This window comes from Hylobates moloch, unplaced genomic scaffold (assembly GCF_009828535.3).
Source record: "Hylobates moloch isolate HMO894 unplaced genomic scaffold, HMol_V3 SCAFFOLD_5, whole genome shotgun sequence".
NCBI lineage: Eukaryota > Metazoa > Chordata > Mammalia > Primates > Hylobatidae > Hylobates > Hylobates moloch.
This window is the reverse complement of record NW_026652280.1, coordinates 128,002,239-128,016,683: the sequence shown is the minus strand read 5'-3', so window position 1 is coordinate 128,016,683 and position 14,445 is coordinate 128,002,239. Positions and strand designations below refer to the sequence as shown.

The window sequence follows — 14,445 nt, the reverse complement described above, 5'->3', positions numbered from 1 at the left end:
AAATATCACCACCATTACTGAAGTAGCAAGAGATTTATTTTCAAAACTGAAAGTTCGTTTTGGAATTAAAACTTAATTTTCTACGTATTCCATCTGTGTGTACTGCATTTAAGAAGGTTTTCAGCCTGTGTGTAGAAACAAAAAGGGTTTGTTTACCTGTTGGGTCTGTTTTCCCCACCTCTGGCTCACCTTCTTGTGGTGACTCTCTTTCTCTGAGTTCTCTCCTCAAAGAGAAATTGCACTTGACTTTGGATACAACTGCAGCCACCTGGGGGAAACGTGTACTGGATTCTCAATTAACAAGGATTTGTGATAAGCTTTTTTTCTGGTCAACCCACATCCTGGCTAATTGCATGTATAGCATATTTATCAGCTTATTTTTTCTGCAGTGAGAAGGAGCTGTTCACCATGGTTTCATGTAGAGCACTGGAAAAAACACAGTACTGCACTATGAGAGTCAGTTTTCTTAACTGTAAAATGAAATTACCTGATTTCATCAGAAGATTATTGTATGAAATAAAACAGTATGTATGGAAAATGATGACATCTTATTCAAATGGAAGTGGAACTCCTGTTGTTCTTGGTTCTCCCATGATAGTATGAGAATCCAAAGCTAGAATGAGCTAACCAGAACTATTCAATGTCAGGCCAGCAGTGATGCTGGATGTTTTTTATTACTACTCTGATTTTGACAGATACTAACTTTCTTCTCTCACTGTAATGATTTAAAAGTGGAAAAAAATTGATGACAATGCAAAGCCAAATAACAAATAGAAACATCTTTTAAAAATATTAACTTATAAGCAAGTCTCACACTAGGTTTTGAGATTTTTTTGGTTGTATTAATGATTCTTTATATCCTCCAATTATAATCCTGAGGACAGTAAATACTCACTGTAATAAATTACCTAACTATATGGTATAAACAATATATTTCTTGAGTTTTTCCTTAGGTTTCATACTCAAGAGCAAAGAAATTTAAGGAGCCTTAGAGATCATCTTTTTGTTGTTTATAAAGATTTGTGTACATTAATTTGATATATGTGCAGGATATCATAGAACACAGGTGAATATTAAACATTGGTGGAAACAGGCAATTACATTTATTTAATTAAAAATCAGCTGTCAAGAATCCCAAAGTGATCTGGTAGCGTCAGGAGCTGCATAGTTCAAGGTCAGATTCTCAGCTTTACAGGCCTAGAAAAAAACCATATTGGTCAGCAACGTAAGTGGGGATCGGGCTCTAGGGCAAAACTTAATATTTACATGTTTGGAGAGCAATAGAAACCAAGATATCAGTTGGTTAGTGTTCAAATAGAAAAGTGCAGTTTTCTGATGGCCAGCATCTTAACATCAGTTGTTCAATATATTCCTTCTCTATAGAGTCATCTGCATTTACTGATGCACTTACCATATTCCTGGCATGTATTAATTCAGTCTTCTTCAAAGTATAGATCTGTTCCTAGAAATATATACAGAATTTCCAAGATATATAAAGGGAATTAATTTCCATAACCTCACCTTTTGTAAATACTCTTTCCTAAAATGTGATCAGCCTGATGCCCCTGCAGTCAGGGTTTCTTACCTACTTCTCCTTCCAAAATCATCCTTCTACTATGTGAAAGAAAGGCATCTCATTCTCTTGGCCCAATGACTTATTAAATGTACCCTGGTGATGGTTCAGGAGATGGACTATCCATTTGTTAATGGATAAATACTGGCATACAATTTATGAGATTTATCATATAAACAGCACTTAGACCATTTGAGCCTCAGCTTTCTCACCTGTAAAATAGGATTCACAGTAGTCATTGTGAGGCTTAAAGAAGGTGATATATAAAGCAATCATCTATATGGCAGTTGTTAATGTTATTTCTGTTGCTATCCTATGTCAATTGTTCTGTAATGTTCTGTATTTCAAAACACATACTTTTTCTGCCTCTGGTGTGGAAGATAAGGAAATCATGAAATAGCTAATTTGTCTGTCTTACCATGTCTTACTGTCCCTTTTAGTACTTAATTCAGAAAGGAAAATGTTAATTAACACACTAATTAGCATGGACGACTACTGAATATCTTAGATCTTTATTAAACTAGTATCGTTAATGCAGAATATGAAAATGATAAGAGTTTGTTCACTCGAGGACTAATGCCATCTTTGGTGCAATTTGAATCACTTATTTGACAGGAATTCTAAATAGAGCAGACTACTTAGAATTTCATTTTGAATTTTACCTGGAGAATGTTCAGAAGTTTATTTAAATGATAGTTTTGCAGTTATTAAAAATATATAATATATTCTGAAAGTAGTAATTGCTTTGGGGCTGCCCTGCAGGGCTACCGGATACAAGATTGTGTATGGGTTTGCAGAGGGCAAACCAGAAAGCTCTAGTAGAAAGATGGTTTGCAAAGGAAACTGAGGGCTTTTCTCTAAATGTAAAGTGTGGTGCTGTTCCTGTGAGCCCTCTCAACCCAGTTAATAGTTTTCTGTTTTATAAATATTGTGGGTAGATTTTTTAAAGATATACTTTGGCATTTTTGTATTTCCTTCTTTTTTATACTTGACATTTGGTGAAGGAGATTTGTGAGTGGTTTATGAAACTGAGTTTTAATTTCTTTTTTTTCTTGGTATTGAAAATCAATAAAATACTAATAACAGCTAATATTTATTGCATATCTGCATATGATGTTAATTGTAGCTTTTTGTAGATGTTGTTCCTCAGGTTGTGGAACTTCTTTATTCCTAATTTGCTGAGAAATTTTTTTTAATAAGCAATGGACATTGGAATTTGATAAATTTTTTTCTCTATTGAGATAATATTGCATTTAATATTGTCATTTGATAAATACTTGAATGTTAATCCGATCCTGCATTCATGGGATAAACTCCATTTGGTTATGATGCGTAATTCTTTATAGAAATTACTGTGTTTGATTTACCAAAATTTTATTTAGAATTTTTGCATCTATGTTTAGGAGGAATAATGGTCTGTAGTTTTCTTTTCTTGGAATATCTTTGGCTCTGGTATTTTGGACAGCATCCCCATGTCTTCAGTTTTCTGGAAGAGATTATATGGAATTAGTATGATTTCTTCCTTAAATGTTTGCTGTAATTCACTAGTGAAGAATTCTGGGCCTGGAAATTTGTGTATGTGTATGAAGATATTTAACTACAAATTCAAATTCATTTGGGTTATTGGTTTCTTCTGTGGTGAATTTTGGTAGTTTATGTCTTTCAAGGAATTGGTCCATTTCATCTACATTGTCAAATGTATAGGCATAAAGATCTTCATAATTTTCTTTTTTCCTTTAGTAGAATCTGAACTAACATTAACCCTCTCATTCCTGACCCTTGGCAATTTATGTCATCTCTTTTTTTTATGATCGACATGGCTAAAAGTTTAACAATTTTATTAATTTTCTCAAGGATCTAGCATCAGTTTCATTGATTTTTCTTTATTTTTTTTCTTTCATTGAGTCCTACTTTGCTCTTTTCTGTTTTGTTTTTGTTTTTTTTTCCTCTGCATTTAGTTGTTCTTTTTTTGGTTTTCAAGGTAGAGGCTAAAGTCATTGATTTGAAATCTTTCCTCTTTTCATATGTAGGCATTTAGTGCCAAAAAATCTCTATGTTCTACTTTAATGGCATACCAAAATTTTTGATGTGTTGTGTTTTCATATTCATTCAGTTCAAAACTCTTTCTAATTTCTCCTTTGATTTGTCCTTTGACACTGGAGGCTTTTTATAATTGCCCTGTTTAGATTTCAAATATTTGGTGATTTTAAAGATATCTTTCTGTTACTGATTTCTATTTTAATTCCATTATGTTCAGAGAACATACTTTATATGACTTGAATCTTTTAAAATTTATCAAGACTTCTTATATGGCCCAGAATGTGATCTATATTGGTAAATGTTTTATGGGCATGTGAAAGAAAATATGTATTCTGCTTTTGTCCTGTAGATCTCAATTAGGTCAACTGGATTGATAGTGTGATTCAGATCTTCTATATGAGTGCTGATTTTCTGTCCACACATTCTGTCAGTTCTTGAGAGGGGTATCAAAATCAATTATAATTGTAGATTTGTCTTTCTCCTTGTATTTCTGTCAGTTTTTATGAAACTCTTTTATGTGCGTAAACATTTTAAATTACGTCCTCTAGATGAATTGGCCCTTTTATCATTATGAAATGATCATCTTTATCTCTGATAATGATCTTTGCTCTGAGATCTGCATTTCTAATACTAATGTAGCCATGCTAGCTTTTCTTTTGACATGTGTTACAATAAAACATATATATATATTTTTTTAATTAAAAAAATAAACCCAGGATCTCACTGTATTGCCCAGACTTATCTCAAACTCCTGGGCTCATGCGATCCTCCCACCTCGACCACCCAAACTGCTGGGATTACAGGCATGAGCCACTGTGCCTGGCCATATATATATTTTTTAATCCTTTTAATTTTAGCTGTATTTGTCCTTATATTTAAAATATTTATAAGAAATTTAAACAAAGTATAGGTAGGTCTTGTTTTTTTATTCAGTTGGCAAGCTGCATCTTTTAATGGTGTGTTTAGCATATAGACATTTGAGTAGATTATTGATATATTTGAGTCTTTTATCTTGCTGTTTTTTATTTGTCCTATCTGTAAATTGTTCCCATTTTCTGCTTTTGCATTCTTTTGAATTGATAGACAATTTTACATAATTTCATTTTACATCTCTTTGTGGTGTATTAGATATAACTCTTTTGTATTAGGTATAACTTTTATTATTTTAGTGGTTATTTTTAGGTTACTGTATGTGTCTTAAATTTATCATAGTCTACCTTCAGGTAGTATATACTGCATATATAAGAACCTACAAATGTGTTTTTTCATTCCCTTTCATCTGGCTTTTATGCTGTTTTTGTCATACATTTTACCTATACATGTATTATAAGCCCTGTAAGATTTTGCTATTTTTAATTCATTAGATTTTAAATACATTTAAATAATAAGAAAAGTATGTATCATATGTACTCATGTAGTTACTATGTCATTGGTTTATAGATCCATATTTCTATCTGGTCTCTTTTTCTGCCAGATGAGATTTTTTTTGTTTTTTAAATATTTCTTGTAGTGTGTTCTGCTGGTGATAAATTTTGTAGATAATGAATTAAGTGATTTTCCAGTCTGCTTGATGGGATCCTGTACTATTGTAGGCCCTATGAGAATGCTGGATACTGTTTAATGCTTCCCGATGGCTTTTTCCCCTGTCTCTGGTAGTCTTCTCATGTACATGTGCCAGTCAGTACTCAGCTTGGTGTGGGGCACCCTCTGCATATCTCCAGAGCTTCCCATGCACCACTCTCTTCTCTGATACTCTGGTCTATGAACTCTAGCTGCATTTTCTCTAACTCTTAGCTCTATCCTTTTAACTCAGTGTGTCAGCCAGGTAATGTCTCCCTTCATCATGGCCTCGAAATTCTGTTAAGGCAATAAGCTGGTATATTAGAGGGATGCTAATATAGTTTAGATATTCGTCCCTACCCAAATCTCATGTTGAAATGTCATCCACAGTGTTGGAGTTGGGGCTGGTGGAAGGTGTTTGGATCATAGTAGTGGACCCCTTATGTATGGCTTGGGCCATCCCCTTAGTGGTAAGTGAGCCCTTGCTCTGAGTTCACACGAGATCTGGTTGTTTAGAAGTGTGTAGCACCGCCTCCACCACTCCTGTATTCGCCATGTGGCATGCCTGCTGCCACCTCACCTTCCGCCATGATTGTAAACTTCCTGAGGCCTCCCCAGAATCTGAGCAGATGCTGGCACCAGCTTCCTATACAGCCTGCAGAACTGTGAGGCAATTAAACCTCTTTTCTTTGTAAATTACCCAGTCTCAGGTATTTATTTATAGCAATGCAAGAACAGCCCAATACAGATGCCATAGCAAAATTCCAAAGACTAGGTGGCTTAAACAACAGATATTTGTTCCCTCACAATTCTAGAGGCTAGAAGTCTTAAGATCAAGGTGTCAGCAGGCTGCTTTCTTCTAAGGTCCCTCTCTTTGGCTTGCAGATGCCCACCTTCCTGCTGTGTCCTCAGATGATTTTTCCTCCTTGCTCACATTTCTGGTTTCCTCTCTGTGTCCAGATTTCCTCTTCTTATAAGGACATCAGTCATATTGGATTAGGGCTCACCCATGTGACTTTATTTTACCTTAATTACCTCTTTAAAGGCCTTATCTCCAAATATAGTCACTTTCTGAGGTACTAGAATTAGAGCTTCAGTCCATAACACTGGGGTAATCATGGAGCTTACTCTGGATTTTTTTTTCCCCCCCTCAGGGACCACTATCCTTTGTTGCCTGATTTCCAGGGTGTTGAAAACCATTGCTTTATATATATAGTATCTACCTGATTGATTGATTGATTGATTTAGGCAAAAGAGCCTTTCCAGTCCCTGTTACACCCTCTGGGTCAGCAACAGAAGTCCTGAGCCTGAGTTCTTGATCACTACACTATATTTCCTCACATTGACCTTTCACAAACATGCAGAGATTTATGGGATCTACCTTTTGCTCATCTTTTGGTCTGCATTCAGTGATTACTTCCACTAGGAAACATTAGGACACTCCAATCTGACTTAGATCCTATTACTGTTACTCCCATCATGTCCTGTAACATCACAGACCCTAGACTTGATTATATTTGCTCACTTGGGTTTCATGCTAAATCATAATTTGTTAGTTTGTGGGCTGTGTGCTAGCATCATCACAGTGCTTGGCATATAGTAAGAACTTCAAAATATTTGTTGAGTGAAGAGATTTTTGTATGTCTACCCTCCATGCCCCCCAAATCATGCATAGTTTGGACAATTATAAATTACTTACAGTCCAAAATTTGAAAAATATACCAAATGTGAAGTATTCATCTTTTATGCCTTTTCATGAGCATAGACATTTGGATACACTTAAAGATATCTAAATTCTTCTCCTGTACCATCTAAGAGGAGGCCACTCTTACTAGTTAGCTCCTGTAGTAACTACCTGACCCTGACTCCTCTACTCCCCTCCCCTCCCCTCCTCTTCCTGTTTTATTTTGTTATTTCTCCATCCCTATGAGGGAGGCTATTAATATTATATATCTGAGGAGCTACAATATTATAAAGTTAGTAACTTACTGGAGGATAAAAGCAAATCCCAGAATCAATTCATTACAGTGACTGTGCTTCTTGGATTGTACTTGGCTTTCAGTACCTTCTAAAGCTATTTAAAGCAAAAAGTATCCCTGAAAGTCTTGATAAACTTGATTATTCTAATGAGGCCTACATTACCCCAAGCCTGTCCTTCAAAATATATGACAAAATAAATACCCACTATTTAACCCAGTAATTTATTGGGTAAATTTTACCCAGTATCTTTTTTATTTGACAATTAGGTCTTTCAGTGTTTTACTGTTCTCTTGTAATTATACAAATCTTTTAGCTTTATTATTAGCTTCCTAAGTTATTAGCCTATCTCTGAATTAAATCATAGTATGTAATCTTTGTGAAAATCTGATTTGACATAGTATTTCCCATATTCTAAATCTTCAGTTTGAAAAAAAGTGTGCATACATACACACACATAAACACATACATAAGTATATACATACATACTTTTTGAAATGCAACACACTTATAATTTGAGAGCTTTAAACGTTTGAGTTTTCACAGTGTTTGAGAAATCTCTAGTCTGTTATTAGCACCGGTTGTCCGATATGGACACTTTAAAGCTGTGAAAGGATTAGAGGCAGAAGAAGTGACGTGGAGGTAGTTGAGCCAGGTGGACCAGTGTTAATCAGTCCAGCTTTGGAGTGTATTATGTAGAAACATACACGTCTATGGCAGTCTATCCACGTTTGAAAAAAAAGAAACATAATTTCTTTCCAAATTCATTATAGCTCAGGTTGAATATACATTAGAGTAGGTATGATTGAGAAGAATCCTAAATGTGTACAGACTATTAAAATTATGCTGTAGATAAACTTCATACAGATGCTTGAGACTAGTCTGTTAGGAGGATCATCCCCAGGCGAAATCAAACAGGCCACATTTTATGTGTTTATGTGTTCCCAACGCCTTCAGACCCTTAACAATCCTGTTTCATTTCCTGTGGCACATTAATAACTAAGTCTTTCCACCCAGTCCCAACAGATCATCGTAACAGTTGCTAACTTTTGGAGCATTCAGTTTATGCTAGGCATTCTGCATAGACATTTATACAGATTATATACATTTAATTCCCACAGTTGTGCTAGTGGTGAGTACTATTGTTAACCTAATTTATAGCTGAAGAAACTCTAATAAAGGTTAATCAACTTTCTGAAACTCACAATTGACGTAATGGGATTCACATCGAACTGAAGTATGTTTGTATCATCACTCTTCAGCTCCAGCTGGGTCCATCTTTTCCTCTATAACGTGGAGCTTTTATTTTTCTCTTGATATGGGGTAATAGTAGATTATTTCAGCAAACTAATCCTTGCTAATCTTTTTAACCTTTAATATGTTTTCCCCTTACTTAGCAGTAGCATCCCTCATTAAGAATTAAAATGTGTAGAAAATGACAAGGATTCTGACAAGCTGATGAGAGAGAAGAATAGAGCAGATTGAAGAAGGAACAGATGTGTTAGAATTTATTAATCCTTTAACACTGAAAGTAAACTATTGTTGATTGCCTCATGGTGTGTTTCCATTATTCAGTGCCTTGCTACGTGGGAATCATTCCTTACATCACAGACCAACCTCCACTTGGAAGAAGCCTCTGAAGATAAACCTTAATCCCACTGAGGACTTCTGTTTGATCTTTGGGAGACAGCATTTATTAACCAAAGTTATTCTTTCTGGATATGCCCTGTCCTTATAAAGTGGATGAAAAATATTTTGTACCCATCTGGAAAACCAACAACTTGAAATCTCAGGTATTCCAGGTCACTGACATGAATTTGAAGATAGATCTATCTGTATGGATATATATCTATATGTATATAGATATATAAATACAGAGAGAGATCTGGCTTGGTTTTAATTATGTTCTTAAATTTGTGTGCCAATAATTGCATATAGTTTTTTTTCTTAAATATTTGACTGTGGAACATGCCATTTTAAATATATTGTAAGGACTGTTTTAATAAAACGTTTAGTATGAAGTGGCTGGCTTCAGTGTATTTTTTTCCTCCTAGTAGCTCAAGCCTCTTAAACATTCTAAAATGAGTTCATCATGTGTTAAGTATACTGCACATTTCATTTTTATTTCATTATCATTTCCTCTGAAATACTATTCAGTTTAATATTAGGAATTCAAAGTAATATCCAAAAATTATTGACATTATTAAAATTCATAACTGTTCAAAAATTGATTTGTTAAAAGTTAAGTAATTGTTTTCCACAATTAAGAAGTTTCCATCCAAGATTTAAAGTATTATTTGAGTTATTAGTTAGAAATCCTTATATAATTATATTCCCACTAGTATATATATTTGGGCTTTGTAAAATTTGTGCATATTCTTTACAACTCATACCTAGCTTTTAATTGTTAAGATATACAGTGTTTATGAAGTTCATTTTCCCATTCATTTGTTGTCTACCCCATGCAAGGCACAGTTGTAGGTGCTTATGTTCTGTAGTGATGAAAAAGATACTTTCAGAGCTTACCTTCTAGTAATATTGATCATACAGATTTTTTCTATTAATTTTATAACCATATACAAAAGCTAAATGTGTTGATTATTTAATTTTTGCTGATTTTCGGAAATAGATATTTCTCAGGACCATGTAAAATTTGAGGAATTTGGTCATGCATGCTGTCTTACACATACGACTTTATATTTTGGGTATTAAAAACTAAGTGTCACAAAACTAGACATTGAAATTGTTTTAACAAAGACAAGAGATTCACTTATACACACACAACTATAAATATGAAGCTAAACACTTTTCTTAAATATTGGCAAATATAATTTTAAACCATTTGTAATAAAAAAATCTTCCTCCATTTTTTGACCTTTGGCTGCTGACAGCTTATAAGTCCCACTCCCTCTGTCTTCCTCTTCTGCCCCACATCTTCTGGGCAAGCTGCTTGGAGAGCCCAAGTGCTCCCTCCGTTGGCACTGACCGGAATACAGTTCAAACCATGCAAGCCCCTCCCTACAGATGGGAATCTACCTGCCAACCACCGTAAAAACCTTAGATGGTCTCCTTTTCCAAATGTCTCCAACCATTTTTGAATCAGTCCAAGAGGGCAGCCTGGCTCTCCCCCGAAAGCCTCACGATGTGAGCGATAAACCTTGTCATATCCTCTTGGTGTGTTCGTGGCATCATGAGTGTTGACATCCAAAACAGATTTTAGGTGGGAGTCCTCCCTGTTTATCAAAATTGCCCCAACAGTATTGTTTTGCAAGCTCTTTAAGCCTTCTGAACCTCAGTTTCCCCATCTGGAGGTAATGGAGATAGTAATCTCTAACCCACAGGTTGTTAAATGATACAGTAAACTTAGAAAACCTGGCAGAGAAATGATAGTTAATCATCATTAAATGGTTCAATGGGATAATATGAAATGTGCTTTGTTTTTAAGTGCAATACCTTCCACCCCTGCCCCACTGCTTTAGTGTACTGTATGCCTTTCCTCATCCCTCTCCTCCTTTTCCATCCATGTGACTGCTATCCCAAATACATACCATGCATATTCGCACAGGTAACCCATGTTAACTAGCATGTACCCTTCCTTACACTTTTCCATTCTCATAATATACTGTACATGCTTATACACACATAGCTTTTATCTTTGATCTAAAAATGACATCATCCTATACATGCTATTTTGCCTCTTTCCTCACTTAACAATATCTTCTGGAAAGCCATCAAAGTCAAAAATAGCTCTGCTCTTTACGTGACTGCACAGTATATCGTGAAATGAATCTACAGCAATTTATGCAGCCATTTTCTCGTTTATAGGTATTTACTTTGCTTTCACTTTTTCATCACTTCAAAAAGAATCCCCATCCCTTTTAACTGTCACTGACTTAGCCCTCAACCCCCATCTCCCAAGGCCTAAGGAATCTTCTGTCTCTATAGATTTGCCTATTCTGGATATTTCATATTAATATAATCATACGTGATATTTTGTGACTGGCTTCCTTCACTTAGGTTCATCAATGTTGTAGTATTTGTCAATACTTCGTTATTTTTATGGCTAAAAATGCTCCATTGTGTTGTTACACCACATTTTGTTCATCTATTATGTTTATCCTTTCACTGATGGACATTGAGGTTGTTTCCAACTTTGGCTATTATGAATATTGCTGCTATGAATGTTGATATACAGGATTTTGGGTGGACATATGTTTTCATTTTTCTTTGGCCTATACCTGAAAGTGGGATTGCTGGGTTATATTGTAACTGTTTAGCCATTTGAGGAGCTGCCCAATTGTTTTCCAAAGTGGCTGCACCATTTTACATTACCTCCAGCAGTGGATAAGGGTCCTAATTTCTCCATGTCCTCACCAATACTTGTTACTTTCTGATTTTTTTACTGTAACTGCCCTAGTGGGTATGAAGTGGCATCTCATTGTTTTTTACTTGTATTTCCCTGATGCATCTTTTCATGTGCTTAATGGCCATTTATATACATATTTTTGGACAAGTGTCTATTCACATATTATTCCCACTTTTAAATTCAGGTTTTGTGTGCTTTTATTATTGAGTTGTAAGAGTTCTTTATGTATTTAATATACAAATCTCTCGAATTATGAATTTCACTTTCTTGATTATACCATTTAAAGCACAGAAGTTTTTCATTTTGATGAAGTCCAAAGTATCTATTTTTTCTTATGTTGCTCATGCTTTTGGTATCATATTCATTGCCAAGTATGAGGTTATGAAGATTAATTCCTGTTTTCTTCTGAGAGTTTTAGGGCTTTAGTCCATTTTGATTTAAAGTTTGTATATGGTGCGAAGAAAAGGCCCAATTTTATTCGTTTGCATGTAGGTATCCAGTTGTCCCCGCACTACTTGTTGAGAGACCATGCTTTGTTTCAGGATTCCTATCAATGCACTTGACAAAAAGCAAATCAAACTGCTTTAAAAAAATATATAAAAGGAATTGACCAGTTTACATAATGAAAAAGAAAAGGATATATTTGGGCATGACTGGTCCTAAACAGATATCTTTTTCTTTCTGTCTATTCCCTACTTCTCTTGAATGGTTGGCCTCACTTTCTCCTATTGCTGCCTTTACATGATGCTAATTCTGTGGTTCTCAGCTGGCACAATGTGATCCCCAAGTGACAATTAGCAGAGCCTAGAGCTATTTTTCGTTGTCACACTTGGGGAGGAGAGTGCTACTGGTATCTAGTGGATAGAGGTAAGAATGCACAGTAGAGCTTCCAACTACAAAGAATTTTTTAACCCCAAATGTCATTGCTGAGGTTGAGAAATCCTGGGCTAGATTAATGTCTCTAGTAGCTCCTGGTTCTCAAGTGCCCAACTTTGCTACTAGGAAGGAGAGAGCTATTCCCTTCCACCTTCAATTCAGTTAAAACTCTTGGGAGAAGAACTGGCTTGGGATACAGCCAAAGCCCCTCTTATCCCCACCCCCAGGTCTCAGGTCAGTCTTTGTGGCTAGGAGCCAGTGTGCTATTATTATCATAGCCAAGGTCAGTTCCTACTTTTACACAAATTACAGTAGGCAGAGAAGTTATGACCAAAGGGAGATGGCAGTTTTCATTCAACCACCTTATGTGTTCACCATCTAAAAGAAGGGGCTGCTTTATCCAGAAGAAAGAAGAGTACTGGGGAAGATAGAGTAATACATGTCCACACGATAATTTTAAATGAACATACATTTTTATGTATCTAGAATTATATTAGTTCTATATATTTATATAATTAACACTTCTTACGCCTAAAATTCTTCAACAAGCAAGGACTCGTGTAAAAATAGCTCTTCAAAGAATATCTATTCGAGATTACAAGTGTGAATAAACCATTAGTCCAGCACATATAATTACATAGGAAGTCAATCATAATTGTGTTAACTAAAAAATAAAACGACTGTGAAATTAGAGTTGTTAGTGCATTCATCTGTATTACAAAATCCACCTTTACGTTAGAATTGATTGAATAAGTAGTTCAATATGTAAGAAATATTCTTATGTGGAAATACTGAATTCAGATTCCATTGAAACACATGAGTTGTTAGAACTAAATTCTGAACATACTGTAAAAAAAAAATAGTCATTTTAGCATTTAAAATTCTGAGCTTGTGAGTTAACTATTCTAGGCCCCAATTTCCCATCTGTGGAAAGGGGGAATTAATCTGCCAGATCTACATTGCTGGAAAGTGTAAGAATAAATTAGAAACAGCTGACTTTGACTACTTACTTTGAATTTAAAAAGTTAAGTTCTGCCTCAGCTTCCCCTTGTTACCTACTAAGTCTTTGAAACTCCAAATCCCTTCATAGGTGAATCCTGAGATAAAGCAAACAATAGTCACATTTACCAAGGCATGTCATAGTAAGATATGTTCAGAATGTCATGCATATGTGTCAATAGAAATAGATATAGATGCATATTTAAGCTCATATTTATATATATGGTATACATGTGTTATGTGGCGTGTTTGTATGCATGTGTGGTGTGTGAATGTATATAGTAATCAGTGGAAAGATGGGAATAAAAATCAATGGAGCAGGAAGCCAACTGCATGCCTGCTGTTACTTATCTCCCAGTCTTCCTGTGTTACAGTTCACCTAGGTTTGATTATGTATTTATGTGCCTGTTCATAAGGTTATTGTGCAGTGAGATCCCTTAAAATGGGACAGCTATTTAAATGTGTTTGCCGTCACTTTTGCTTGTGTAATTCTTTAAGGCTATAATTACATACGTTCAAAAGGGAAAATTTGTACTTCTGCAATTCCTGTTTATATTTCTCAATGTAAATCGTGAAGATTGAAGAGATTGTTTGTGCTTTTTATCGTAAAACATGACAGGGTAATCTTTCGTAAGATCAGAAGAACAATGCTTTCCCATTTTAAGGGGAATCATCCCACAACATGCAATTTAATAACTAATCAGAGCTGTTTAAATGAAGTGTTTGATAATTATGCATCAGAAATTTTCTTTTCCTACTTGAAGCATTATGATTACAGATTTTAAGGTTAAATTAGTGTGCTTTTAAGTGGTTTATTTGAACAATCTGAGATTCTAAATTCTTTTGAAGGACCTTGCATTAAAATATTATCCAGGCATCCACTTATTCAGTAATTCACTAATTCCACAAATACTCCACTACTAATAGGTGCCAGACACCATCCTCTGTGTTGCTGTAAATAATTATGGTAAGTAAGCATAGCCTACTCTCATAAAGCTAAAAGTCTAATGAGACAGACATCATACAATAAGAAATAAATCTCAATTAATGCATG

At 34.9% G+C, this 14,445-nt stretch overlaps 1 protein-coding gene across 2 annotated transcripts in view; it reads left to right on the top strand.

Annotated features, from left to right (window-relative positions):
• SNX7 (sorting nexin 7) overlaps positions 1–9,171 on the top strand; it is a 105,928-nt gene extending 96,757 nt beyond the window's left edge. For both annotated transcript variants that reach the window (XM_058439845.1, XM_032155291.2), the window contains exon 9: positions 8,726–9,171. In XM_058439845.1, coding sequence (XP_058295828.1) covers positions 8,726–8,803 — 78 coding nt within the window. In that variant the 3' untranslated portion in view covers positions 8,804–9,171. The remainder of the gene's footprint in view (positions 1–8,725) is intronic.
• Positions 9,172–14,445: the final 5,274 nt, after the last annotated feature.